We start from the raw sequence: 27,935 nt of genomic DNA, 5'->3' as shown, positions 1-27,935 counted from the left end.
AAAATACACGCTCCATATTCCCAATCCTCATATCTACGTAGGGCCCTTTTTGGTCAATGGGAATAGGCACTTGTTCCAGACCGTGTTTTGGCCTGTCCTATGGGAAAAATACATCATCAGATGTAAAGTCTTCAGTGTAATATGCATTGGAGGGGTTATCATGTTCCTGCCACCTGCATTCTGTTGTTGGTTCCCTTGGCCTTCTTGGGAGCCTTCTTGGGGTTGTGTCTGTAGCTGTGATTGTGAATTATTCACATAATTATTCCTCCCAAGGCCCACTAGACCTGGACGTCCCCTCGATCGTCTAGATAGGGTACCATTCAATCTCTGCTGGAGAAGTGGCAATTGTGCGCGCCAATGGCCTTCTTGTCTACAGTATGCACATTGGTTAATGGATGGGGGACCCAATTGGGTCTGGCCCTGTGGTGCGTATTGTCCTCTAAACTGTGTGTTACCACCTCTAGCTCCCCTTGCCAGTTGCTGAAGCAAAACCCTTGTTTTCAATTCACCTTCTGTTTTTATCCACCCTGTCCTTTTCTTCATTCACTCTATTCTCATAATACTGAGCCATGTGTAGAAACTCAGATTGCGACTTCGCTTGCCATGCGCTCTTAGGCATCATAATCAGTGTCTGTATTTCGGGCAACAAGCCTTGCACAAACTTGTCGACAAACAATCCTTTACCTGGTTCCGTACTCAGATCTTGTCCACTAAAATCCGAAAACACTTCCTCAAACCTATTAAAATATTCTGTAGCACCTTCCGACTTGTTTTGCATGCAAGCAGTGAGTTTGTCCCAAACAATCCTTTTCTCCTGGACAATCATTTTTAATTTAGTGCCAATGTTCATAGGCAATGTTAAGATAATCTGCGGGGTTTGCTCACCAGCCTTCCTATCCCTGTCTGCCAGTGTCATGTTAGCCCATGTGTTGCCTAATCCTGGCCCGTCATCCACAGACCTAATCTGTTTTCATACGTCAGCAGGCAGAATCACAGGAAATAACAAATCAATATCACCCAATGTAAACACCGATGAATGTAGAACAGACACACATAACATCTGGGCCATCCAGGATAGGGCAGTGGTGGGGACACCACTGTCGGACCTGTTATGGAGAGGGAAAAACACAGACACCCAAACCTTCAAATTAGCAAGACGTATGGGACGAAACAACAAGAAGCTAACGGAAGAACCAGCACCCTTTAAATCCATGTTCGGAAACCCGAGATTCCTGCTGGGCTTAGAGAAGGGGGGATACAAAACGTGGGAGACGCCAGGGTGTATAAAAATTGGAGACATGTATCAGGACAAGGAAATTAGATTGTTCGAGGACTGTAAGTCATTGCTGGGCCTGACAGCAAAAGACAGATATAAATACGAACAACTGAGACATTGGCTGTCGACCCCAGCCATAAGGCAGACAGCGACCGGAGAGCTAACCCCATTTGAGCTTTACTTAACGACCCACACAGTCACAAAGAAATTAGTCTCAACCCTGTATACATTTGTAAACACACAAAAGGAGAGATCGCATGGAGTTATATGAAGAAATGGGGAAGGTCAATAGGGGAACAATACCCAGAACACAATGGGAGCTAAACCAAAACTGACATGGGCAATACAGATGAGAGAAATGTGGGTGAAAATAATGGTCCAATGCCATTATATCCCAGAGAGGATAAATGCTATGTATCCACAAACATCAAATCTGTGCTGCAGAAACTGTAAGTGGGTTGGGAGCTGGAAACACATCTGGTGGGACTGCCCAGGTATCAAATGTTTCTGGTCCGAGGTAAAAGCTCAGATACAGGCGATGGTCAAAGACATATGCCAGGTGTGAGAAAAAGTGTGGCTTTGCGGAATGTGAGATCCCCAGTCTAGGGATGTGACGAACGCGCAAAAACGAAACTTCATGGGTTTACTGATTGTAGCCTGGCTTGCAATTGTGCAAAAATGGAAACAGCAATCCCCACTGTCAATCTATGACTGGCTGCAGAAGGTTTGGTCATATGTTACAATGGAATGGTTAACATATAAGATACCGGGCGATCAGAAAACATCCGTAAAGAATGGGGTGCAATGGTATCCTTCCTACAAAGTGACTACATGGTACAATGGTACCCACATAAGATCAGAATTTTGGACTTATTCAGTTCATGAATCACAAACTTTCTCAGAAATGGAAAGAACTCTCATCCGGCTGGGGGGAGTACATGGGGGTGGGGGCGAGTTTGGGGAAATGTAGACAATATGATCTTGAAAACCAATAAAAATATGTTTTAAAAAAAAAGAAATTAATTTTGGTGAGAAGCGTGAATGTGTACGCAAAACCACTTTGTCCTTATGAATGGTAACAAAAGGATACTGAACGGAAAGGGCTTGCAGTTCACTTACCCTCCTGATAGAAGTAACAGCCACTAGAAAAGTCTAAGGCATTTAAGACTTGGTTTATGCATTGGCTCGAAAGAAGGGCACATAAGTTTAGGAAGGACAATATTCAAGTCTCATCTGGGAGTTGGATTATATATTGGGGGGTGAAGTCTTTTGAGCCCTTCCATGAAGACTCTAATTACACAGACTTTCCACCAAGAAATCTTACTTTGAGGGGTGGTATAAGCAGTAAGGGCAGCAAGGTGAACCTTTTATGAATTAAAGACGAGCCCTGAGTCTAAGAGGTAAGTTAGATATAGCACTATATGTGAAGAAGTGCAATCAATTGGGTTGATGTGACGAGACGTACACTAAATGACAATGCGTTTCCATTTATTAAAATAACAATGTCTGGTATTTGGTTTATGAGCCTCCTTAAGGATGTCCATATATGTTTGCGGTAGAATAAGATGTCTAAACTCTGACTTCTGGAGCCAGGCTACCAAGTTTAGAGCTTGTGGACATGGATGTAGTGTTGCTCCCTGATTCTGTGACAGCATGTTGTAGGGGCACAGAAGTGTGACTGGAGGACAAAGTAACATTTTCATGAGGTGCGAGAACCATGGTTGACGAGCCCACATTGGTGGTATCAGGATTACTTGTTCCTGGTGGATCTTGTGAACTATCCTGTTGAGGAGAGGAGTTGTGGGAAAAAGCATAGGCACATTTCGCAGACCACCTGAATCTTGAGACCATCCCCTTTGTTTGCGGATTCCTGGAGGCATAGCCCTGGTATTGTGCATTTTTTTGAGTTGCGAAAAGGATGCCTTCAGTCTGAAAAGACATTGTGCAAGATGTCTGTGTGTAAACAACACTTGTGTTCTACGGGCAGTTGAAAGTTTCTGCTCAGCACGTCCGCTTGAAGATTGTGTTCCCCTGGAACGGGTTGTGATAGGAGGAACATGTGCTTGAGTGCCCCTGGAGAGTGTTTTACCCACTGTTTGTTTATATAAAACATTGGTGTGGTGCTGTCTGTTAAGATCAGTACTGTTTTGCCCTATATCTGTTTCAACAGCTTGATGTGTTTGTTGGCTACTGATTGTGACCATGTGCTGTGTGGTGGAGAAAGTGTACTCCCCACCCTGAAAGAGATGCGTCTGTGGTGAGAGCGACCTCACTGCGAGGTTGGTGAAAGACTTCCCCTTCACAAGGTTTTCCTTTGTCCACCACTGAAGTGATACAACAAGAGCTTTCGAGAAACTGGATCGTTCCACTGACTGCTTGCCTGGGACCATTGGTTCGAGAGCCACTCTTGCATCGGACACATGCGTAGACGAGCATGAGATACCTGATAAACACAGGAAGCCATCATCCCTAGAAGGCGCATGGCCTTTCATAGTGTTATCTGGCGGTTAACGGCATGTTTTGTACCCTCTTCTCAGAGGGAAAGACAGGGCCATCTTTTGGCTGAATGAGAACCCCAAGAAATTGCTTTACATGACTGGGGGCGAGACTTGATTTTTTTCTCGTTGATGGAGAATCCCGATTGGAAAAGTCGTTCTATGGTCTTCTGGGTATTCTGGGGACATCCTGCTTGATGTGTGTCTCCTGTTATTAGCCAGTCGTCCAGATAATGGTACACCGGTATGGACTGTCTGTGTAGGTGCGCTGCCACCACTGCTAGAACTTTGGTGAATGCTCTTGGCGCCGAGGCTATCCCAAAGGGGAGAACCTTGAACTCATAGTGAGTCTCTCCCAGCATGAATCTTAGGTATTTCCTGTGCACTGACAACATTGAAATATGTATGCATATTTCATATCCAATGTTGCCATGTAATCTCCTTGCTTGAGAAGGGGAATTACTTCCTGTAAAGTTATCATCCTGAATTTTTGAGTCTTGACATACTTGTTTGCAGGGTGCAGATCTAAAACAGGGCGCATGGTTAGATCCTTTTTGAGTTCAAGGAAGTATATTGAATAAATACCCTTGTTTACCTCTAGAACTGGGACGAGTTCTATCGCTCCCTTTTGTAGCAGGCCTTCCACTTTTTACTGCAGGTCTAGTGCCATCTTTCTTGGTTCTGGCGGGTTGTACCAGGGTTTCGGGAGGAATTATTTACAGTAGCCCTGGGCCATAGTCTTTAACACCCACTGATCTGATGTAATTCCCTCCCATGTGTGGGTGAATGATGTTATTTTATTCAACCTCCTACTGGAGATGCATGGGAGGGAAACCTGACGGGTGAGTCATTTTTTGGTGTGGGTAGGGGAGCACTGGGAGAGTGATATGTATGAGTTTATATGGCCGAAACATATCTCGAATTAATATTAGGAAATTGTTACTACCTTTTTTCCTATGTCTCCATCTATACCAACGAACATAAAGGTTAACTTTGTTGAATGTACAACATTATATATAGCTTGTATTTATGTTATAGAGTAATATCGAGAGGCTGCAGATACGTGGTAAATGAACAGAGAAACAGCAGCCCACGTAGACTTTTGTCACATTAACAAATGTGGAAGTGATCAGGGTCTCTGATCCTACAATTGGTGAACAAATAGCACTTTGAAACAGGATTTTATACTGTTCGCTCCCTTTCCTAATAATACGATAACAATATTTTGTTGATTTGATTTGTTTGACACAGTGTAACTACACCAACTAGATTGTAAGTGGTTAACACAGTTTTGTTTTTCGTTTTTCTGTATAGGACCTATTTACAGTCCTTTTTTAAGTTGTGCAGAGGATGCACTGAAATAAAAGAATATGGCATATCAACTGTAATAATTTGTGGCCCTTATCAATCTGAGAGTTGACTAGATTGCCTTGGAAATGACCTGATGCTACTTAGGGAAAAAGGAAGGGGTAGTTGACCTATCTTTGTTCTTTTTCGATATATTAGTCTCCCATTCGATAGTGTAGACCCCCCCTTATCATAAACAGGGAGTACCCATTCTCTAAACTACTGCTGTATTGTGTGTCACTTGTCTGCCCTCTTTAACTATAGATAGCAGTTGATATTTAGTAGGTTCAGGAACGTTATTTAAGCCGTCCTGGAGTAAGCCCCATTGAAAATCACTGTAGATAACGAGCTGTGTGGTATTGTTGGCAATACGAGTGGAATATGCCACTGAAGCTGTAACCCTTTTCCCCAAGGCATACAGCTTCTTACACTCCTTGTCGAGAGGTGCTTCTGTAGTGGATAGGGGAACCCCTGCCCTCTTTCTGGTAGTAGTGACCACCAATGAATTTGGGGGCACATTAGCCCGAATGTACCAAGGGTCAGATGTTGATGCCTTAAAAATGTTCTCTACTCGTGGATTATGTGCATGTGTGAGAGAGCGCATGACTAGAGAAGGCACAATTCTCTTTATGACAGAATTAAGCAAGGGAATGGACTGACTGACTGCCTTTTTTTCTTTCAAAATGTCTGCTATAAAGTCAGGGTAAAACGCTGCTTTTTGTGTATGTATTTTGAAATGCTCTGCAGCCTTTGTTTTAGAATGTTTTTACAAGGCAATTGGTCATCAATTGGGGAAGAATCCCCTGGATGATCAGTAGGATCAGTATCCTCAAACACTACTTCTGGCTCAGCCTCATGATGTGTAGGAGTAGCTGGCCATGTACCCTGATGAGTAGTATCCTACAGCCACGTGTCCGGATCTCGGGTGTTGTCCCCTCGGTCCAGATCATAGTAAAAATCATCCTGATGAAATTGATCATATTGAAAAATATGAGAGGATTCATCAGTAATATGTGAAACGGGCTGAATAGGAGAGGCTTGAAGCCTTGGAGGCTTAGGTACTTGAGGCCACACTTCTAAAAGAAGAGTCCTCTTATGGGACATTTTTCTGGAAAAAAATAAACTCAGACAGTCTTCTCAAACCTTTTCCTAGTCCAGGTCACCCTTTTAGGTGTCTGTGGAAGAGGGAAGACTATTTCATCTAAGTAAGAGGGGCTGTTCCTACTCTGCAGGGACTGAGACAAAATGTCAGCAGCCTGAATATATCCCTGGCTAAGAGGGGGACAGATAAGCTGGGCCCCAGTACTAATAGGCTGTTGTTGAGGTGTTCTAGTGTGTTTCTAGTGTGTTTTTTCCTTATTAAGAATTCTGTTTCGACGTATGTTTTGACATATCTGAAATGGCTGTTGAATATTTAGGGGAGGCACCTTACGTATGTACAGACTTGGATCCATGTGCTGAACTCAGTTGCAGAAGCACAGAGGGCTGAGAATGTGAATGTTCTCTGGGTTTCAACAAAGCTTTTGACGTACCCGTGGGTGCTGCTGGCATTTTCAACGATCCTATTGAAGAGTGCCCACGGATTGTGTGCATATGAGATTGTGCGTGCATGTGTGTCCCCTTGTCGCCAAAGTACACCCCATAGCAAGGCTTTCGGCATGCCTAGTGAGGCTGGGGACAGACACGAGGTAGACTAAAGACTCCACTGTGTTGTCTCCTGCATCCGATTTGGAGCCACTGCTGCCGTAGTCATCTTCGTCAGAAGCAACCGTGCCGGTGGGGGAAAGGGATTTGCCTGCATGGCCCACGCCGCCCACCACTTCATGCGCCTGTCTTTAAGAGTTTTTGGCATAAATAATTTCCAGGCCTTACAACGTAGTTTGTCGTGATCCTGAGGAAGACAATAATTTCACTCTCTCTGAATGTCTTTCCAAAGAAACATCCTGTTGCAGGAAGTACACAGCTTAAATTGTGTTCTTTTTCTGGTTAATAGAAACGGAAAGGCAGGTAGACAAAGGAAAGTGTGGGAAAGTGTGAGAACAGGCATTCTCTAATGTCTTTAAAATTTTAGAACAGCTCCCACTCTCCCTACTGCGAAGGCCTGAAGAAAGCAGCAGGCCGTCGTCGAGAGTTCAGTTGCGGAAGTCTTCGGATGATAGTCTGGAAATGTTTGTCGAAATAGTGCACCGAAGACGCGATAATGTTAAATATATATATTTTTTAAACTTTTTATTGCCATTTCCAACAAATAAACAAACAAGAGCAAATAAACAAAGAAGAAAGAAAGAACCCCTAGCCCCACCCCAACTGCTGCCGACAGGTGGCTATGCACTTCCGGGGGCTATCTCTGTAGGTATGAATGTTCAAGTCACATGCACTGTATCTCTGTGGGCCTAACAGTGCGTAACTGATCATCAATGCCTCTGCTCGCAGTGCGTCCTTCAGCTGTCTGTTTCCAGTGTTCAGCCTTTCCACCAGGCCCTCTGCGGGTGCAAGCCAGGCCGAATTTAGCAGTTCCTACTAGTAAACATACAAACAACAAAACATATGCATGCCTCATCCCTCCCTCACCTCCTTTACCTGTACCCTGCTAGCTACCCCCAGCCCCTCCAATGATCTTGCAGATTCTCCAGCCTTCCATCCTCTATTTGTTGCTTTCGTCTCACGGCGGCACGTCAACTGAGGGTGCTGATATCCACTGAAGCAATGCATTCCATGCCGTGACATCCACACTAACTTCCCTCTGATCCCATTATACCACTCTGTGCCGCCCCACTGTTTCAGCTTCAGCCCACTTCCGAAGGACCTCCCACTAGGCCTCTATTCGGGGACCCTCTGCTGACTTCCAAGCCAGTGCTATCCAGCGCTTTGCTAAAATGCAGATGAGATCCTTAATCTTCACCACATGTGTCTCCCTGCGTCACCTCGGTAACAGGCCTGCAGCAGGCATGCCTCGGGGGGCCACCCCTGCATTTCTATCCCACCTCTGGAGGCCCTGTTTGCGTTATCCTGCCAGAACCAGAACATGTGCAGAATACCTGCTGACGTACTCAAGAATCTTGGCAGTTCTGCTCTCCCGCTCCTGGGAACCATGAAATAGCGTGTGGAGTCATATAGGCTCTGTGCATGAAGTATAGCTGTAGCTGTTTGAATGTGGCATTCCTAGATACCCTGCTCATGTACAATAGCAACCTGGCCCATTCCCCCTCCGTGAAGGCCTGACCCGATTCCCCCTCTCACTTGACCCGGGCTGTGATGTCTGGTTTACTAAGTGAGTCTAGTGTCAATTCATAGAGCCTGGAGATGACATGACCCCCTTCCATCAGATCATAGAGGCAGTCCAGCACCTCATCCCCTTCTAAGCCCTCTCTGATGTCCGGCCACCAAGTCGTAACTATTTTAAGCATCCTGTTATATTTCAAGAATTGTGCCTTCGGGATACCGTACATCTCTACCAGCTCGGGAAAGCTCAACATTGTCCCCTCCTTACATCGGTCGCCTAAGGTAATGGCACCATTCATTTCCCAATGCGATCTAATGTTACAGACAATCTCCCGATCCCCCCAGCGACTGCCACCAGGGACACAGTAGCCGAATACGGGTCCTGCTTGCCCATCAACTTCCACCATCTGTTCCATAGCTTCCTTCCCTATGCGACCAGTGCCGCCCAGAGTGCCTCCCTCAGATAGAACAGTAACACGTTGCCCCGCAGCAATCCAGTGTCCAGGGAGGCCTCGCCTGTCAGCCAGGACACCACAAACTGTAGTTGTCCGGCTAGATAATATGCCTCGAAATGCGGTAATCTAATGCGCCCCTCCTTGTGATCCCTTCAAAGTGCCCCGAGCTATACTCGACACCTTCCCTCCCCATAGGAACCCGAGCACGACCAAGTCTATTCCATGAAAGAACAACCTCAGGATCTTGTACGGTACATTCACAAAGTGATACAACAGGCGTGGCAACACGATCATTTTGAGTAGTGCCATGCAACCCATCATTGACAAGGGGAACCTCTGCCAAAAATTCCATAGACTTCTCAACACCCCGAAGGTGTTCTCCTTGTGTTCCACTCGGGGGTCGCTATAAATGTTCACCCCCAAATGTCAGACAGAGTCCATTGCCCATTATATCCACAACTACTCAGGTAGACACTGCCTGAGCTACATTCCTGTATTCTGCTCTGAGAAAGACGACAGCGACGCCAGAGCCATTATGAACTGCATGGGAGAGAGCAGGCGCCCTTGTCTGGTTCCCTTACTTAGTTCCCACGCCATAGAGATGTGTCTCCCGGTTTTCACTCGTGCCAGCAGCTTTCTGTACAACAATTGTATCCATCGTGCAAAGCGTGGCCCCACTCCGAAGCGCTGCAGTGCGGTGTATAGCCAATACCATCTCACTGGGTCGAATACCTTTGTAGCATCTAGCAAAGCCACAGCATATTCTGCCTCCTTCCCTCTGGTTTTATCTAGGATACAGTGCAGCCTGCACAGGTTCCAGGATATATTTCTTCCGGGAACATAACCCATTTGGTCTGGGTGTATCAAGGTGCCTATGACTCCCCTCAGTCTGTTCGCCAACATTGCAGCGAGAATTTTACAATCTTGATTGATCATCAAGAGCGGTCTATACGACCCGCACTCTAATGGTGGCTTGCCCGGTTTCAGTATCGACACTATGATGGATTTGTGGAGGCTCGCAGACAGCATGCCTGCCTCGTATGCCTCCTATAGCATCTGCAGGAGGGACGATGTAGAATTCCGCTGCGAACCTGTCGGAACCCGCCGTTTTGCCTGTGGGCAGCATGCGTATTGTTGCCTGCAGCTCCTCCTCTGTAAACGGAGCATCAAGCATCTCGGTCTGTTCCTGCTCCAGGTGGGGCAGGTTGATTTCCATCCATACATCGTTCAGTTCACAAACATCACATCCCCCTCCAGCTTCATATAGACGCTGATAGTATCAACTAAAGATTGCATTAATCTCACCTTGGGCCCTGCACTCTTCCCCGTACTCGTTTTTAATGGAGGTTATCATGCTCCTTTCCTCCTTGGCCCGGCTCAACCAGGCCAACAACCTTCCCGCTTGTCTCGATCTCATGTAGCCATTCTATATATTTGCCACAATCATGCTTGCCAGCCGCTCCCAGGCCGCTATACAGTCCTGCCACAGCCCAATCAACCTCTTCTCGAACTCCACTGCTCATCCCCCGTCTCCTCCAGCCCTTCCATCTGCTCTTCCGTACTAGCTATACAACGCAGCAGGTCTTTGCGTATGCCACCCATCTTCCCAATAGCTTCCCCTCTCGTCACCACCTTAAAGGCTTCCCACAGGGTTCCAGCCCCCTCACATTCATTATGCTCAAAAATGCCGGCTATTCTGCTTCCCATGTGGACTCTGAACGGCTCGTCGAGCAACGCCTCCACTCTCAGCCGCCATGTGGGGAACGGGGGTGTACCTCTCATGTGTTGCCACGTCACTGCGAGTGGTGCATGATCTGATGGAATCTTGCTCGGTAATCAGCTAAAATAAATTCCCTGAGGACCTCCACCCCATGAACATGTAATCAATGCGTGTGTGGGTTTGAGTAAAATGAATAGCCTTTCTTGTCCCTGTGCAACTGCCTCCAAATGTCACCCATCTTTAGCTCTCACAGGAATGTTTCCAGCGCCCCAGCCTGCAGCGTTTGTCTCCCATCTTTACCATCCGACCTATCCAGCGCAGGATCAATAGTGCAGTTGAAGTCCCCTCCACAAAACCACAGTGCCCCTTTATGTGGTGCCAGCCAGGGACCTAGAGACTTGAAGTAGCCAGCAGCGTTATGGTTTGGGGCGTACAGGCTAATGATGCAGATCTCCCTTCATTCCAGGAAGCCATGCACTATAGTTAGCCTACCTTCTTTATCACTTTTGCATTCCAGTAACTTGAAAGGCACTAAGGGGCACCCACACCAGGGTACCATGGGCGTATGCCGAATATGGGGATCCATGCACCAGTCCCCCCATTTTTTAGCAAGTGTGGCCTGTTTAGCTGCCATAAAATGCATCACCTCAGGAGGGCTACATGGACTCCTCTGCTAACCAAGTATGTATGCACCCTGTTCCGCTTAATGAAACTATTAAGACCACTCACGTTCCAGGGGACAATGTTAATATGAATAATGTTGTTTGTTCAGTTCCCATCCCATCCAGGCATCCCACTTGCCCCCCCCCCCCGAGCCACTGCTGTCCAGTGTGCCTGTTCTTCCCTTGGACCTGCTCGATCCACCCGCCTGTGTTTGGATAGCCTATTTTCTTCCCTCTTCCCTCCTGCTCGTCCCCAAGCCATTATTCCTCCCCGACCCAGAGACCTGCCTTGCGCCAACACCAGGGTGTAGGAACAACAGGCATGCAATTCAACATAACACATAACTTCCCCAAAACTCCCAACATCTCCAACAAGTGCCCATCGGTGCTTAGGCCATTCAGGCTCAGCTGCTTCTCACGCTTAACCGGTGTCTCCCCTCCCTTCCACCGATTTTGCATGTGGCATCCGGGTGCCACTGTAGGCACCCCTTTAACAGAACAAACAGTTTACAACAGGGGCAAAGTTTTCAGCCGCCAGACCCCCGCTTAACGGCCCAGAACTGGCGTGTGTCTATCCAAGTCCTCCAGTGAGGTTCCATGTCTCCGCCCCCTGCCAACTGCCACTAGTCATGCACCCAGCAGCTCATGCCTGAAGACCAGGCGTATCTGTCCCAGTGTGACCCTTCATAGGTCTGCCGCCTCCTGATGTGAGCAACTCCGATCGAGTCCATCCAAGCTTGTGTCCTCTCAGTGCTGTCGAAGAAATGGGAAGTGCTGTTGTGCAATATTTTCAGTTTTGCAGGATATATTAACATATATTTCAGGCGTGCCTGTCGTAGCCTCGCTTTCGTGGGTCCAAAAACCACCCTTTGTCTTTGCACCTTCAACGTGTAGTCTGGGTACACTGTGTCCCTGGCAGACCCCTTTTCGATGATACCCCCTTGTCTGGAGATGGCCAGTATAGTCTCCCTGTCCCTGTAGTTCAGGAGCTTCGCTATCAGTGGTCTTGGTGGTGCCATGGTGAGGGTCTTCTGGCCAGGGACCTCTGAGCTCTCTCCACTGTGAAACCCTGCAACAAGGTCCTCACCCTTATATCCTGCAGCAACATGTTTTTCTACATAAATCGTGGGGTCTTTGCCCTCCGTCCCCTCCGGCAGGCCCATTATTCTCACATTGTTCTGCCATGCTATCCCTTCGGCGTCCTCTGTTCTGCTCTCCAGTGCGGTCATCTTTAGTTTTAACTCCTCACCTCAGTCAGTGCCCCAGCTACAGTCCTCCTTTTTTCGCCAGCTTTCGACCTCCACAGACTGCACCCTCTCTGCCAGTGCCCGGATATCCTGCCTCAGTAGCCCCACATCTATCCTGATATCATCAATTCCCCTCTCCAGAGTGCTTTGCAGAGTGGCTATGACTTTGAGGATGACGTTTTCCTCTGCTTTGGTCTCCTGCTGCGAGATACAGGCTTCCGCTCGGGCTTCACCACTGTCCCTCTTCTTGCATGCAAATGCCTCCATCTTGGTTTGTTTGGACTTTCCCTTGCCCTGCCTGTCCGGCATGAGTGCAGTGTGTCGTGTCCTGCTGCGCTGCCCCGGCCTGGGTTACTTCGCCCGAGGGTCGGGGATTCCAGCCTCCCAATACATTCTATTCCTGCTGCTGCATCTCTGCCCCTGGGCACTTACACAGCTATGCCCAACAACTCCAGCCCAGACAGTGCAGGCTGACTCGCCTCAGTACGCGGTACCACTGTCAGCAGTCGCGTGTTGTACCGTGCCAGTCAAATTATTTGAATCATCAGAGGGGAGGCCTGAGTGCACCTCTCTATGCCAAGTCCGGTGTCTGAGGGGGTGGTCTCTCAGCTCCACTGTCAGAGTCCTCTACACCCTTGCGTATGGAGGTAGAGGACACAAAGGTCTCCCCGGCTGCAGCCTTCCAAGCCACCTTGCTTGCCTAGTCACTGTGGTGTTCCTTGTGGCAATTCCATGTCTTATGCGGCCTCCCTTTTGTCTCCACACCAGTGCCACACAAATGTATTTTTGTTATCCCGGGGAGTGGTCCAAATCGCTAAATCGCCAGGTTTCCCAGGTTCATTGTGGGTGCCAGATTCCTCTGCCGCGCCTCCCTCCCAGAGCTGTCGCTCGTATTTCACCAAGCCTCAGCAGCAACCGGGCTCAAGGGGTAAGAAGCCAGGAGCACAGCTGTGATCCGATCGTTGTCTCTCTCCTCTTACACCAGCTTCACTAGTGTATCATCCCCAGTTCTTGCTGCCGGTCCAACCTTCTCCGGACACTCCAGGCAACCGTTCCTCCTCCCCTGACAGTCTGCAACTCTACACCGCGTCTCCTCCCGCTCTCAGTCTCACTGCCGGCACTCACCAGATTTATCCAGGGCTCAGTTGGCTCCTCGCCGTATGTAGTCCTCTGCTCACCGCAGGCCCTCCCATTCGGAGCCAGCTTCTGCACCGCTCACATGCTGGATCAGTTATGGCTGGCTCACCACCCAGCCTTCTCAGATCTCCTATGCCGGTGTGCAGCGTCTACATCTCTGGGCACTCTCCGCCTCTGCTTCCACCACCATTGCGCTGTTCACATTGTCAGCGCTAGCATTTCCTCCGGCACCTCCGTCGTTGCAACATGGCCTCTCTGGTGCTCCTCAGCTCCGAAGTTCCTTGCTTTGCCCTGCCACTGTGCTCCTCACACTGGAACTTGCTTTTCAGGATTTGTATAGTGTTTATTGTGCTGGTGGGATAATCAAATGGACAGATCTGGCAGGAGCTCACAGAGCCTGCAACCTCACTGCATAGCTGCTGGCCATGCCCGCGATAATATTAAATATATATATATGTAAATATATATATATATAAATATAAATATCGCAATATATTTCACAGATAAACTTACTAGCTCTTTATTAATGTGACTAACCAGAAACGCAGAAAAATATTATTCGGTGGACCTCGACCCGTGAGGGATCATGGGCACAGTACATGTCATACGAGGGATAGTGCTACAATCTCGCCCAGACGACGTCCTTTTTCTATCTTCGAAAACAAGATGCAATACTCTGCAGCCTCCACTAGATGTCAGACTATATGCATAGCATGTGATTTAAAGCAGATCCACAAGCCTCAAAAATATATATTTATGTATATGACCATGATTAAGCTATGGAGTACAGTGAAACATCAGTTTCTTTTTCACTTCCTGTTTCTGAAGAAATAAAAAAACTTCTTTTTGTAGCCTTCCTGACTCCATGAGACTCTCTTTCTGCATTTGCAGACTACGTGCTTAGCAGTGCCCGTCTGATGAGCATTTTAATTTGCTCAACATTTGTGGTTTGATATATACATTGGAATATATATTCAAATAAGTTAGGCAACTTGGTACAGCATATATATATTTTGATCTCTTTGGCACCACACAGATGTATGCCTACCACCGGGGTCCACAAACATCTCAAAATCACATTACTAAGTGCAGAGAAATGCATGGAAATGTTACCATCTGACACAGAGGACCAGAGAAAAATGTAGCCCAGGGACAGCAAAGAGTGTCCGTGGTATGGTTTGGGACACTCTTAGGGGGTGGGGGTGGGTACAGAGGAGTACAGGGAGATGCTGGGGGCAGGGAAAGAATTCAAATAATTTCCAAGAGAGATTGGCGCGCCAGATACCATTCTTAAGCACTAGCTTTGAGACTGTGGCTAAAAAGGGCTGTTCTATTTGCCATAACAGATGTATATTTATGCCATTCCCTATACTGTCGCGACTGTGAGATGGTATCACAGATAAGGGACAATGGGCCATGAGCTTTTTGTGTTTGGTGAATAGGGGAAGGGAAACGCAAAGAGAGATTGCATAATGTATAGTGCTATTGACCCATGCATGCAGGCCTATTAGGCACTATGTTACATAAAGAACGAAGGTATACCTATCACCACAGTCCATTCATTCCTCCACAACCAGCTCACAATCACATTACAAAGTGCAGAGAAATGCGTGGAAATCTTACCATCTGACGCAGAGGACCGGAGAAAAATACAGTACCGGGCAATAAAGAGTGTCTGGGGTTTAGTTTTAGAAGGAGCCGAGGGGGCAGGCGCAGAGGAGTACAGGGAGTGGGGGGAGATGCTGGTGGCAGGGAAATAATTCAAGTAATTAGGAAGAGAGATGGGCGCGCCGGATACAGTTCTTAAGCACTAGCTTTGAGACTGTGGCTAAAAAGGGGCTGTTCTATTTGCCATAACAGTCACTATACTGTCACTGCTGTGGGATGGTGTCACAGATTAGGGACAATGTGCCATGAGCTTTTTGAGTTTGGTGAATAGGGGAAGGACAATGCAAAGTGATTGCCTAATGGGTATTGCTGTTCATTCATTCTTCCACAACCAACTCAAAATCACATTACAAAGTGCAGAGAAATGTGTGGAAATCTTACCACCTTGACACAGAGGACCAGAGAAAAATGCAGCCCAGGGCAGCAAACAGTGTCTTCGGTTGGCTTTTAGAAGGGGTCCAGAGGGTGGGCGCAGTGGAGTACAGATAGTGGGGGAGGTGCTGGGTGAAGGGAAATAATTCAAATAATTGGAAACAGAGATGGGCACGCCAGATACTGTTTTTAAGCACTAGCTTTGAGACTGACTAAAAAGGCCTGTTCAAATGTAGTGTAGTCCCACATAATTCTCACCTTTTGCTATATTTGTCTCCAGCTGCTTCGGGCATTTTCTTTTTCCTGGCAGAGGGCGCTGTGCGTCGATGTGGTTGACTCAATATCCTTCAAGGGCCTCTGTCCCGATGTCGATGCCATCCCTGGTACATATTGCACGTGCAACACCCATTGGCTTCAGTTCTGTTTTTCTGCAATGGTTAACACTTCAGAGAATTGCGGCGTGCTTCAGTTCCAGTATTAAGAAACTGCGACACTCTGAAAAACTATGGCTTTGTCATCGACACCATCAACCCCGAAGACCGGGTAAAAAAAATGCTATGATTGCGGCACCAGAATGTTGCTTACGGACCCTACCCTCACCAAATATGTCTGTGGTGTCTTGGCATACAGAATAACACGACAAACTGTCGATCCTGTCAAGCAATGACCGGTAAGGCGTTGAAAGAGCAAAAAGGGAAATTAGCAGCGGGTAGGCCCCAAACTAAATCCCCCTCGACTACTTCAACCAAAGAAAGGCTCGTCCGATGAGTCGAGAGTCGAATCTCCTCAAAGGGAAAAATCTAAAAAAGCGTTCTCGATCCAAAAGTGGGTCACACCATTCTTCATCTTCCTCCAACAATTGAAGAAAAGACATTATAGGTCACATTCAACCTCCTCTTTCGATTCTTGTCCTGAGAAAACTATTCCTTGCCCGACTAAAGGAACCTCTTAAAATACTATTCTTAATAACTTTTGATTTGAGTAACAGATTCAGCCGTAACTTTGAATGTTATTAGGGACTTGCCGGCCCGCCCAGACTGCAAATATTTATTAAAAAATAAAAAAGTTATCAAGAGCCAAAGGAAATTTGTTTTCCAAAATTGCGGCCGACTCTTGTCATTCATTTTCCCATAGACAGGTACATTTTTGCCAAAGTGCACAGCCCAAAGCGCTGGATGGATTTGGACCAGGTCTGAAACAACTTGTGCACAAAGTGTTCAAAAGCGTGCTGTTTGTGGTTTGAGGTTAGACCGTGCAGTAGTTATAATGCAGTAGCAAATATTTGACGCAGAAGGGGTTGCCCCTGCTAAAAAATAGCTATATAAAAATTGTAAATTACCAGAACTGGATGTTTTTAGAAATGAAACAGCTGACATCTTGTTCTTCTCTCGATGTGAGTGATAGGTGAGGTTATAGCTGAGGTTATGGGAAAATGAAATGTAGGAAAAAAGGCATTTGCAGGTCAAAAAAGATGAACATGCCATCAGGCTAGAGGGCACCAAGTGAAAATATGGGAGTGGGATGGTGTCTATGGAGTTTTCCACTATAGCTGTAAATAGCTGACATCTCAAAGCAAACTGCGTCACAGAAACAGCATGGGTTGTGGGGGAAAGGGAGAGGGCAGGAGAGATGAGGAAGCCATCTGGGGATGGGGGGAGCTTTCACAGATGGTGGGCACTTGGTGAGCATTTTTTTTGTGTGGCTGTTTTTCCCAAAAACGGCAGTTATAAAGGACTACAGATAGCTGCGGGTATGTGTAGTTCCATTACGGCGGATAGAGATTTTTTAAGTTATAGTGACATTGGGGGTGAAAAAACACGATAGCCATCTAGGTCTCCAATGTTACAAGACCACTTAGACATACGGGCCAGCCCTTTCCTTGCTTTGCAGCTATGCAGGGTCAAACATGCTTTGAAGCTAAGCAGGGTCAGTCCCGGTTACTGGCATGGATAGGCGACCAAATGTGCATCCAAATTATTTTATTTTTTTAAACCGTGCTACTGTCAGTCTTTGAAAGCTTTGTACTCAGAGACCATTTGTTTGCCTTTTACTGAATTGCATTCTAGTATTTGTAGTCTCCCATTCAACATCAAAAGCCCAGATATGTTTACAGCGGTACAACGTCCTTTCAACGGTGGATGTTTTTTTGTGGGTTTTTGTAATGAAAAAAACTCATCTAAATTCTTGGGGTGTTAGAAAAATATATATTTGGGATGTGGCTGTTTGGGAACATATAAAAAAATAAAAGTGGCTGGGGGTTTTGGGGAGGACCCCCCCCAAAATAAAAAATAAAAATTGAATGAGTTTTTTCGTTGAAAAATCTGCAGTAAAAAACCCAGCAAATGACATAGAACCGTTTACAGCTACAGTGGGTTTCCCATCCATGCAGTAACTCGGACCAACCCTGCTTGGCTTCAAAGCAAGGAAGGGGTCAACCCCCTAAGGCCATGTTGCCTAATAAATGAGCCCACCTTGCAAAGCCACTTAGAGCATCATGGCCTAAGGGGGCCGAATCCTTCTTCACTTTAAAACTAAGCCGGGTCGGTCCTGGTTACTGCATGGATGGGAGACAGTCGCAGTCTCGAATTCTGTGTGTTTTCTTAGTTTGAAATGTCTCATACCACACGGCATCCACATTGTTATGTTTTAAACCAGGCTACTGTCAGTCCTTGAAAGTATTGCACTCAGAGACCATTTTTTGGTCTTTTGCTGAATTGCATTCTGGTATTTGTAGTCTCACAGTGAAGATGGGGGAATACTGACACAATTGTACACTTAATGCCTAACATAATTCTATAAGGATGTATATATTTGAGTGATAGTATATATATATATATATTTATAAAGCAGAGTATCGTTGGAAGGCAAAAATGGGGGTGAGGATGGGAAATGCTGAGAGGGCAAGTAAGTCATGAGTATTTGCCCACGTTGTGGTAAGAGAGTTTGCAATCCTGGACACTGGTGCATTTATTTTCCCCTGATTGTGGCTGATTTTCAGGTCACAAGTAATGGACACATGTGGGTGGAAATTGTAACTTTTTTTCAGAGAGCAGACACAACCTCTTGGTTTATTTTGAGGTTGGCAAACTTTCTCAAGTATTTGGCTACCAGGATTTTAGTCAGGTTGTCATGTTCCCAGTACAGACGCTTACTCACAAGAACACATGCACTTGTTGCGTATAGGGATTGTGTTTTCCAGGGAATATTTTGCGACAGATTGATGGGTTTAAAAAGGGGAGCACCTTTTATACTTTGCCAGCATAAATATTGGAACCTTTCCTCTCTCAAGTTATTTTTCTGGTGTTAATTACTTTTTATTAAAACTCCAATGCTATTGTGTCTTGCACACTTTTGTCTAAAGATTAGGTCTATTGAACTACATTTGTATATTTCACTTTAAAATATATGTTATTTTACTGTGCGTTCATTCATGGGTGCCAGCTTTTGATTTTCGGTATGGGGGAAAAAGCCTAGGCATATGTTATTCTTGAAGCTGGACATTTCTTCAGTTTTCCGTGCTGCTTAAATGCAGTTAGTTGGGGTTGTGCGATATATCTCAACAGTCAGCAAGAGACCGGGCATAAAACAAGGGGCTTGTAGCACGCTGCTTAACCAAAATGTGTGATCCTAAGCAAATCATTTAATCTCAATGCGCATTACCTATAAACATTGTGATTCTCAAAGCCTGCAATATTTTATACATAACAATACCACTGTCAAAACAGGTAAAAATCAGTTTGGATTCATGAACGTCTTTGAGTGATTAGTTGCAAGTGTTTTAAAATATAGAGTGGCCGTTGTCAACGGCCATGGTCCAAGGCAATGGCTAGTTGTCTGGGAGTGTTCTACAATGGACAGTTGGTCGTGCCCACCAGCTATGGCTGAAGGCTGTGGCTAGTGGTCTGGTAGTGTTCTAAGATTTACAGTGGGCACAGTGTAGGCCGTGGCCTATGGCCATGTCTGGAAAAAAATCTATGGAATAACAAAACCTGTTGCAGGGATGTTAAGGTGAGCAATACATAGTAAAAAAAACCTTTTAAATCCAAGGGGAAAACTTTTGTTGCATGGACGTTAACCCCCTGAAATTCAGCTAAAGCCGCCTTAACTTTGCGCCCCCTGTTGCGCATCCTATGACCACAATAATGTCATCACAGATCACATCACTAATTACATTACAACAGTAAATGGTCAATATGCATGCCCAAATATATTTTAACACATGAATGGGTACTAAACATGCCCTACAAGCTTTCCAACAACACCTAGTAGGACAAACAGTACCACTGTCATGTTTTATCTAAACAAAGAGGGAGGGACACACTCTCTAGTATCTGTCCAAGTTATCCCAAAAGATTTGGAAGTGGTCGCTCAAACGAAACATGTTCCTAGTGTAACAACGTGTTCCAGGGAAAAACAATTCACTAGCAGACACACTGAGCAGAAGTCTACCACTACCTGCAGAACACGAGTGCAAATTCACAAAGATACCTTAAACAATATCTTCACCATATGGGGACATCCACCTGAAGACTTGTTCGCAAGAAAACAAAACGCACAATGCCAAGACTTTGCATCCAGGTTTCGCCAACCAGGACCCAAGGGGAACGCCCTGTGGATAAGTTGGTCAGGGAAATTTGCTTATGCTTTTCCACCAACACCACTCCTGAACAAAATAGTGCACCAGGAACAAGTCACGCTAAACCTGATCGCTCCAATGTGGGCGCAACAACCATGTTTCCACACCTACTCAAACTAGCAATGTGCAAACCAATCAAGCTTCTGTGGCCATTCAACATGCTATCTCAACACAAGGGAATGACATTCCATCCATACCCTCAGATTATGAACTTGGCAGCTTGGCTCCTGAAGTCATAGAATTTTGGGATTTAAATCTTCCACAAAGGTGTATGGATATCCTTAAAGAAGCATGAAGTGGTCGCTCAAACGAAACATGTTCCTAGTGTAACAACGTGTTCCAGGGGAAAACAATCCACTAGCAGACACACTGAGCAGAAGTCTACCACTACCTGCAGAACACGAGTGCAAATTCACAAAGATATCTTAAACAATATCTTCACCATATGGGGACATCCACCTGAAGACTTGTTCGCAAGAAAACAAAACGCACAATGCCAAGACTTTGCATCCAGGTTTCGCCAACCAGGACCCAAGGGGAACGCCCTGTGGATAAGTTGGTCAGGGAAATTTGCTTATGCTTTTCCACCAACACCACTCCTGAACAAAATAGTGCACCAGGAACAAGTCACGCTAAACCTGATCGCTCCAATGTGGGCGCAACAACCATGTTTCCACACCTACTCAAACTAGCAATGTGCAAACCAATCAAGCTTCTGTGGCCATTCAACTTGCTATCTCAACACAAGGGAACGACATTCCATCCATACCCTCAGATTATGAACTTGGCAGCTTGGCTCCTGAAGTCATAGAATTTTGGGATTTAAATCTTCCACAAAGGTGTATGGATATCCTTGAAGAAGCATGAAAGCCTAATAGACACTATTAACAAGTGGAAAACATTTGTCATTTGGTGCAGATCACAAAGCATAAATTCAATTGACTGTTCACCATCACACATGCTTCCCTATATGCTTTACCTGCTAGACTCAGGTTTAGTATTTAATTATGTTAGCAACTCTATCTGCTTACACTACTTCTCAAAACAAAAGATCTGGGTGGAAAGTACTAGTTATCAAAGCTATCATGGAAGGAGTAAAAATACTATACCCTCCCCTTTTAAATCCTCCACCAGGTTGGGACCTTAATGTTCTCACAAAACTCACGGATCCACCTTTTGAACCTATGCACAAGGCCAGTCTGAAGCACATAACTTACAAGACAGCTTTCCTAGTAGCTATCACTTCAATAAGACGAGACAGTGAACTGCAAGCACTTTCAGTACAAGACCCTTTCATTATCATCCACAAAGACAAGGTGGTTCTTAGAACACCTCCTAGGTTTTCACCAAAATTAATTTCTATGTTCTGTGTTAACCAATCAATTGAACTTCCTCCTTTTTTCCAAAATCCTTCAAATACAGCAGAAAAAAAGCCTCCATACCCTAGATGTAAGGAGGGCAGTCTTATACTACATAAACAAAACTAAACTGATAGGGAAAACGGATCAGCTCTTTGTTTCCATAGCAGTTGGCAGACAAGGAGATCATATTTCTAAGAATGCAATCACCAGATGGATAGTCAAATGCATCCAACTTTGCTACTCACTGTCAAAAAAACTTGACCTTTTACACCAAGAGCTCACTCTACACGAAGCACAGCAGCTACTTTAGCATTTATTGTAAATGTTCCTTTAGATGCAATTTGCAAAGCTGCTACTTGGACTTCCATTCATACTTTTACTCAGCATTACTGCCTAGTTGTACACTGTAAAGCAGATTCACAGGTGGGACAAGCAGTATTAAAACATCTATTTGCCTCTGTAACTTCTCACAACCCACCTCCATCTCCAGTTACTGCTCACTAATCTATGCATAGCATGTTATCGGCTGCCTTTGACTTGGTGGACCACGATAAGCTATGCATTACACTGGCAGAAAACTTCCATCTCTCCCAAGATGCCACGGCCTGGGAGAAATCCTTCTTAACAGACCGAACATCCAGAGTCACACTAGGTAAGGCATCAGCAGATACGGTCCCAGTTCCCATCGGAGTACTACAAGGCTCCTGCTTGTCACCCACCCTATATAATGCCTATACTAAGCTCCTCTTCGCTGCTCTGGATGCCATGGGTGTTATCTATACAAACCTTGCGGATGACACCCAGATCCTGATACCCATCTCAGGGAACCATAAGCAAGACACAATCTTAGTAAACAAAATCTATGCCATAATACAGAATTGGATGGCAGTCAACAGTCTTTGCCTCAATGACGAAAAGACAGAGATCCTCATTGTTGGCGCTCCCTCTAAAATAAACGCACTCCATACTGACTACTCCACCATCATCATTGATGGATCCCCATCCTCAACTAGATTAAAACTCTGGGTGTGTACCTCGATTCAAACCTTAGCATGACAAAGCACATCAACTCACTCTCCTCAACTACTGCATACACAGCCAAGATAATCTCACTCAGTCAGCAATTTCTGCCCCCCCCCCCCAAACTGTATCACCCTTGCCCGTGCACTAATACTGTCCAAACTGGATTATTGCAATGTGCTACTCATGGGCGTGTCCAAAGCCAACCTTGACAAATTACAACTTCTACAAAATAAAGCCTTAAGAGCAGCCCTTGGCATTAAAAAGCATGACCATGTCTCAAAGATCAGAAAGGAAGCTCACTGGCTACCTATGAAGTAAAGAATCCTCTTCAAAACGCTGTGCATTACGCATAAATGCCTGATTCAGACTGCCCCCATCTACCTCACTAACACCGTGACGACCAAGAATTCGACAAGAACATTAAGATCTAACTACAGTTCCCAACTTCTGGTCCCACGTTACAAACTCTCGAAAGTGGGAGGAACAAGCTTTCAGGTTTTAGCTCCTAAAACTTGGAACTCCCTCCCAGTGACACTGAGAGGTGAACCTGCGCACTCAAGTTTAAAAAAATCACTGAAGACCTGGTTCTTTAACAGAGATTAGGGTAGAACCGCTCCCCATAGCAAAAACCTCTGCATAGACAACCCGTTGTAATTAACATCTTGGCAGAGTTCAAAAAGAACCGTCTTCCCAGAACATCGATTTTGACTAGTGATTATGTATCCCAGCCTCGACTGTAAATTGATTTGTATATTCAGAATTGTGTTGCTTGCCTTTATTTGTGTAACATTGCCTCCAATACAACCAGAAATCTAAATCCTTCTGTAACCTACGCCGTGATACCCAAGGGTTTGGGCGTATAACAAATGCTATAAATAAATAAATAAATTGTGATCGAAGCAGATCCACAAGCCTCAGAAGGCATACATTACTCACTGTAATTGTATTTCTGATGCTTGTATCTGCTTAGAGTCACATGCGCCCTCCCTTCCTCCCCTTCTGGAGTTTAAAGGTGCATAGATGTTTCTATCTTTACCTTTCAACGTTATCTTTCTTGTACTCACACAAACACTTCATGCACCCTCATGTCAGAAACATCTCGATGCGTGAAGGACTATGGGTACAGTAGACGTCACTCTAGGGAGAGTGCTACAAACGCGATCAGTCAATGTCCCTTTCGAATTTCGAAAACAAGTCATGTAATACTCTGTGAGACACCCACTAGATGTCGGCCTATGCATAGCATGTGAATCTAAGCAGATCCAAGCATCAGAAATACATGTGTTTAAGCTCAAGGTGGGGTAAGAACACACATGAGATTTTTTCCCAGCTTTAGAACATTTAGGCTTGAATACAACACCCATTTACTTGCACACACACATAATATTCTGTCATTTGGCATCTTGACAGTTCTCTCTGGTATTTGCTCTAAAAACACGCCTTGATAAAATGTCCTGCAGCAAAATGTATTCACTGGAGAAATGATGGAATTATTGTAGTTTTGATACTATTAATCATGTCCGTTTTTATATTTTTCATAAGGATCTTCTAACCTCTTTTGAGCTGTCAATGAACATGATGTGTAATCTTCTTTTTTGTCACCAAGGCAACACCACATCAAACATGTACTACTCTATACCATGATGGGAAAATATAACCCAAACGTTCTCTGTTTGCACAGGTGGCGGAGGGTTATATATTTCTGTAAAATATTTTATTGCAGGAGCCCCTTGTATGCAAATCATATACACAATGGAGGTAAACAAATCATATTGCATACACAATAACTAACAGATGGCTCCAATAAACCCGTGAATTTTGTTATTTGCAGGAGAGCCATTCGGGCAGCCTTTAAGAACAAAGAGCGAGGTGCCATTCTGACTACTCATTACATGGAGGAGGCAGAGGCTTTGTGTGACCGGGTGGCTATTATGGTATCAGGAAAGCTAAGGTGAGCACAAATTGTTATATTTAGCACCGTACCAGATCGACCCAAGCAGAGGATTCTGATATGTCTTGTGTTGGTGCCATGCTACAAAATTAATCGGAAGACGCTGAAGGCATCATGTGAACCCAAACTTTAGGATATGTACTGTTGAATTCATTATGTTGCTTTGAATTGTTGTTGCTATTGATGATCATTACTGGTGGATCCTGTGATACTCCTTTATGGATTAAGCAGCTCTTGTGCATGCCACCTCTCTGGCAAATCCAGGAGATACTGATACTGTAGGGGTTTTCATAGAAATGATCAAGTAGTCTTTTTTATTGCAACTCTACAGGAAAACTCAAAAATTGAGAAAATGGATGAATAGTTGTGTGAACTTAAAAAATAAAAATAGATTTGTTTTAAATAATGATAATACCATCCTCTATATATTTCTCTTAGGATGCCCTGCATTGGGAACTGAACATGTGCACATCCATCCTTACCCTGAGACCCTGCGTGGGAATGGAAACATTATTTCCAAATGGCCCTGGGGCCCAAATAGAATACGCTATTTGTTCCACATATCTATGATAAATTAAATTAGCATGCATTTTGTACTTAGTAATTCAAGAAAACAACTCTTTTTTTCACCAACATGTGTCAAATATAAAGATGTGTGTTCGTTCTTTTGCACCACCCAAAATGCTCTTTGAAGTCATGCATTGCAGGCATGAACACATACACATACTGGTGCTAGTCTTCGCCTTCCTTTTACTCATTACGGGTATTTCGAAACAGTGCAATACAAGTGTACCACCTTAGAATGGGAACGCTCTATCATAAACAAATGTATATGGTTAGTCTAGGTTTTGACAATGTACTTTGCTCAGTAAGACACAAAGAAAAATGTGACATTTTTATTATGAATACAGTGTATCATTTTAAAAAGAGGTACTTTAAAATGTTAGTAAATTAAATACTTCCCATTTATAAAAAGATATGTTGGAAAACAAAACACAATACCACCATCCCTCATTCCCCAAACAAGATATATCATTTATTTTCTGTGCAGCTGTGAACAATGGTCGGGTTACTCTGGTAAAAACATGCCTGACTACTCGACTCTTTCCCACAATGAAAGAGACAAAGATATAGAGTAGGAGAGCGATAAAGCGAAAGCACAGAGAGACAGTGATAGAGAAAGGGGAAGACCTTGAAACAGAAACAGAGGCAAAAGAGAGTTAGTACAATTAGATGGTTTCCTTTTTTTCAATAGCTGGTTTTTCAAGAAAGGACAGCTCCTCCCCCTAAGATATCTGTTTTTCCTCTGGTCATCTGCAAGCAATGGCTGGGTTAGCTCTGACTACGCAACTCTCACCCACAAAGAAAGAGTCCGGGAAATAGAGTGAGATGCAGAGCAAAACAAGTGCCCTATGTCCGAGGGAAGTCTTTAACTCGTGAGCTATCTACCAGGATATGCTTGTCATATGTCATATGGTGCCTTCCTGTAAGCCGCTCTTTTTCACCACTTAGCACGCCCCGCCCACCTGGTGCCTTCCTGCTTCCCGCTCTTTTTCACCACTTAGCAAGCCACGCCCACCTGGTGCCTTCCTGCTTGCCTCTCTGTTTCCCTACTTAAGGAGCCCTCCAGCTTCTTTTCCTTTGTAGATGGGGAGCAGGTGCAAGTGGATCTAGGTCACCTGGCCTAAGCCCCGCCCACTTGGTACCTTCCTGCCTGCTGCTCTTTTTCACCACATAGCAAGCCCCGCCCACCTGGTGCCTTCCTTCACCATCACTGTCTTGTGGCCAATGCTGGATTTGACTTTTATGGACTTCATTCATTCACGGTGCGTCACTCTTCTCAACTCTCATGCTGGACTTCCTTTGCATCTTGTACTCATGGTGGCCCTGAATCATGATGCTCCCATCTTCATCTTGTATCCTGGCTTGCAACATTATGTGTTACTACTGACTTCTGCAATTGTATTCGCTCTCCACTCTTGCTTCTCCACTCTTTTTGACTGCTTACTCTCTTTTCTCTCCTCCTTTCCCTTCTCCTTTTTCCTATCTCCTCCCCTTACTTTCTTCTATGCACTTACTCTATCAAAGTTGTCCCTGGACCTAATATGATAGCAACCTCATCTGTTTCCTCCACCCTCCCATTACTGTTTTTTTCCTCCCCACAACCCCTCTAGCACTATCTGAAATGTCATGAGGCCTAGTACGATAGTCGCTTGTTTTGTTCCTCCCCTCCCTTTCTGCCTCCCTCTCCCTCACCTTTTGTTTTTCTCCGGCTCTACCAGAAATTTCGTCAGGCCTAGTACGGTAGTCGCCTGTCTGTTTCCGTTTCCTTCCCACTCTCCCTCTCCCTTCCTTATCTATGTCTTAGCTCTTGCGCTTTGTGAAATGTCGTCAGGCTGAGTACGATAGTTAATTTCACATCCTTAGTGTTCATGGCCTGTAAGAATGTGGTTGTATTTTCCCTTGTCTTGAGGCGCTTTGAACACATTGTGTATAGGCGCTATATAAATAAACCATCATATCATATCATGTGGAAGAAGGTTGGGACTGCATTTGTAAAGGCATGTTTGTTACTTGAGTCGTTTACTTGTAGGGGTTGCCTTACTCAGAACTGTACTTATCTGCAGATGCATTGGATCCATCCAGCAATTGAAGAGTACATTTGGAAAAGGTTACTTCTTGCAAATCAAAGTCCGAGACTTGCAGCAAGTTGATGTTCTTCACAAGAATATCTTGAAGATCTTCCCTCATGCTGCACGGCTAGAAAGGTAACCGATAGTTCTGTTCCAAAATGAGGTTTTATTTTATTTCTTTGCTTTTGTATAAGGCATCATATGTATAGAAGATACTTCAGAGCACAGAACATGAACATAGTACAGTTCTTCCAAGGCCTAAACATTCAAACGATAACTATGCGGCTTGTGTGGTGGGTATGCACCCTAATTTAAAGAATCCGTTTTGTGAGTTTGATTTAAGTGGCCGAACAAATGGATTAGAATAGTTGCATGGAACACTACAGGAATTTGTTCTTGGGCACCCACTCTCGAGGTCAGTCAAGGATAGGATTTACACAGTGCTGGAAATAAGGGGAAAGTGAGTGCATGTGGGATAAGCTAGTGCATTGTACACTGTGGAAACACCCAGTGACTGGAACTGAGGCCATATTGGGTGAGCCTCACACGTACCATCATGGATACTGACGCTGGGCTCCACATGGACCACCCAGGTGTCATTTCCATGGCAGCCTCATTTTCTGTACAAAAACACACAGAATGTATGTTTAGCACAGTCCATTTCTTTTAATCACAAAATGGGCATTAGCTCAAAGAACACTAGGTCGGGGGACTAATAGCAATAATGAAA

The 27,935-nt window shown here is 45.0% G+C and overlaps 1 protein-coding gene across 1 annotated transcript in view; it reads left to right on the top strand.

The window, feature by feature from the left end:
• LOC138583119 (ATP-binding cassette sub-family A member 9-like) overlaps nucleotides 1–27,935 on the top strand; it is a 2,601,648-nt gene that overhangs the window by 2,412,408 nt on the left and 161,305 nt on the right. The window contains exons 35-36 of the mRNA XM_069655079.1: nucleotides 24,453–24,572; nucleotides 27,200–27,340. Coding sequence (XP_069511180.1) covers nucleotides 24,453–24,572; nucleotides 27,200–27,340 — 261 coding nt within the window. The remainder of the gene's footprint in view (nucleotides 1–24,452; nucleotides 24,573–27,199; nucleotides 27,341–27,935) is intronic.

Source organism: Ambystoma mexicanum, chromosome 3q (genome assembly GCF_040938575.1).
Source record: "Ambystoma mexicanum isolate Mex_15411 chromosome 3q, UKY_AmexF1_1, whole genome shotgun sequence".
NCBI lineage: Eukaryota > Metazoa > Chordata > Amphibia > Caudata > Ambystomatidae > Ambystoma > Ambystoma mexicanum.
The sequence above is the reverse complement of the archived record's forward strand: the minus strand, read 5'-3'. Positions and strand labels throughout refer to the sequence as shown.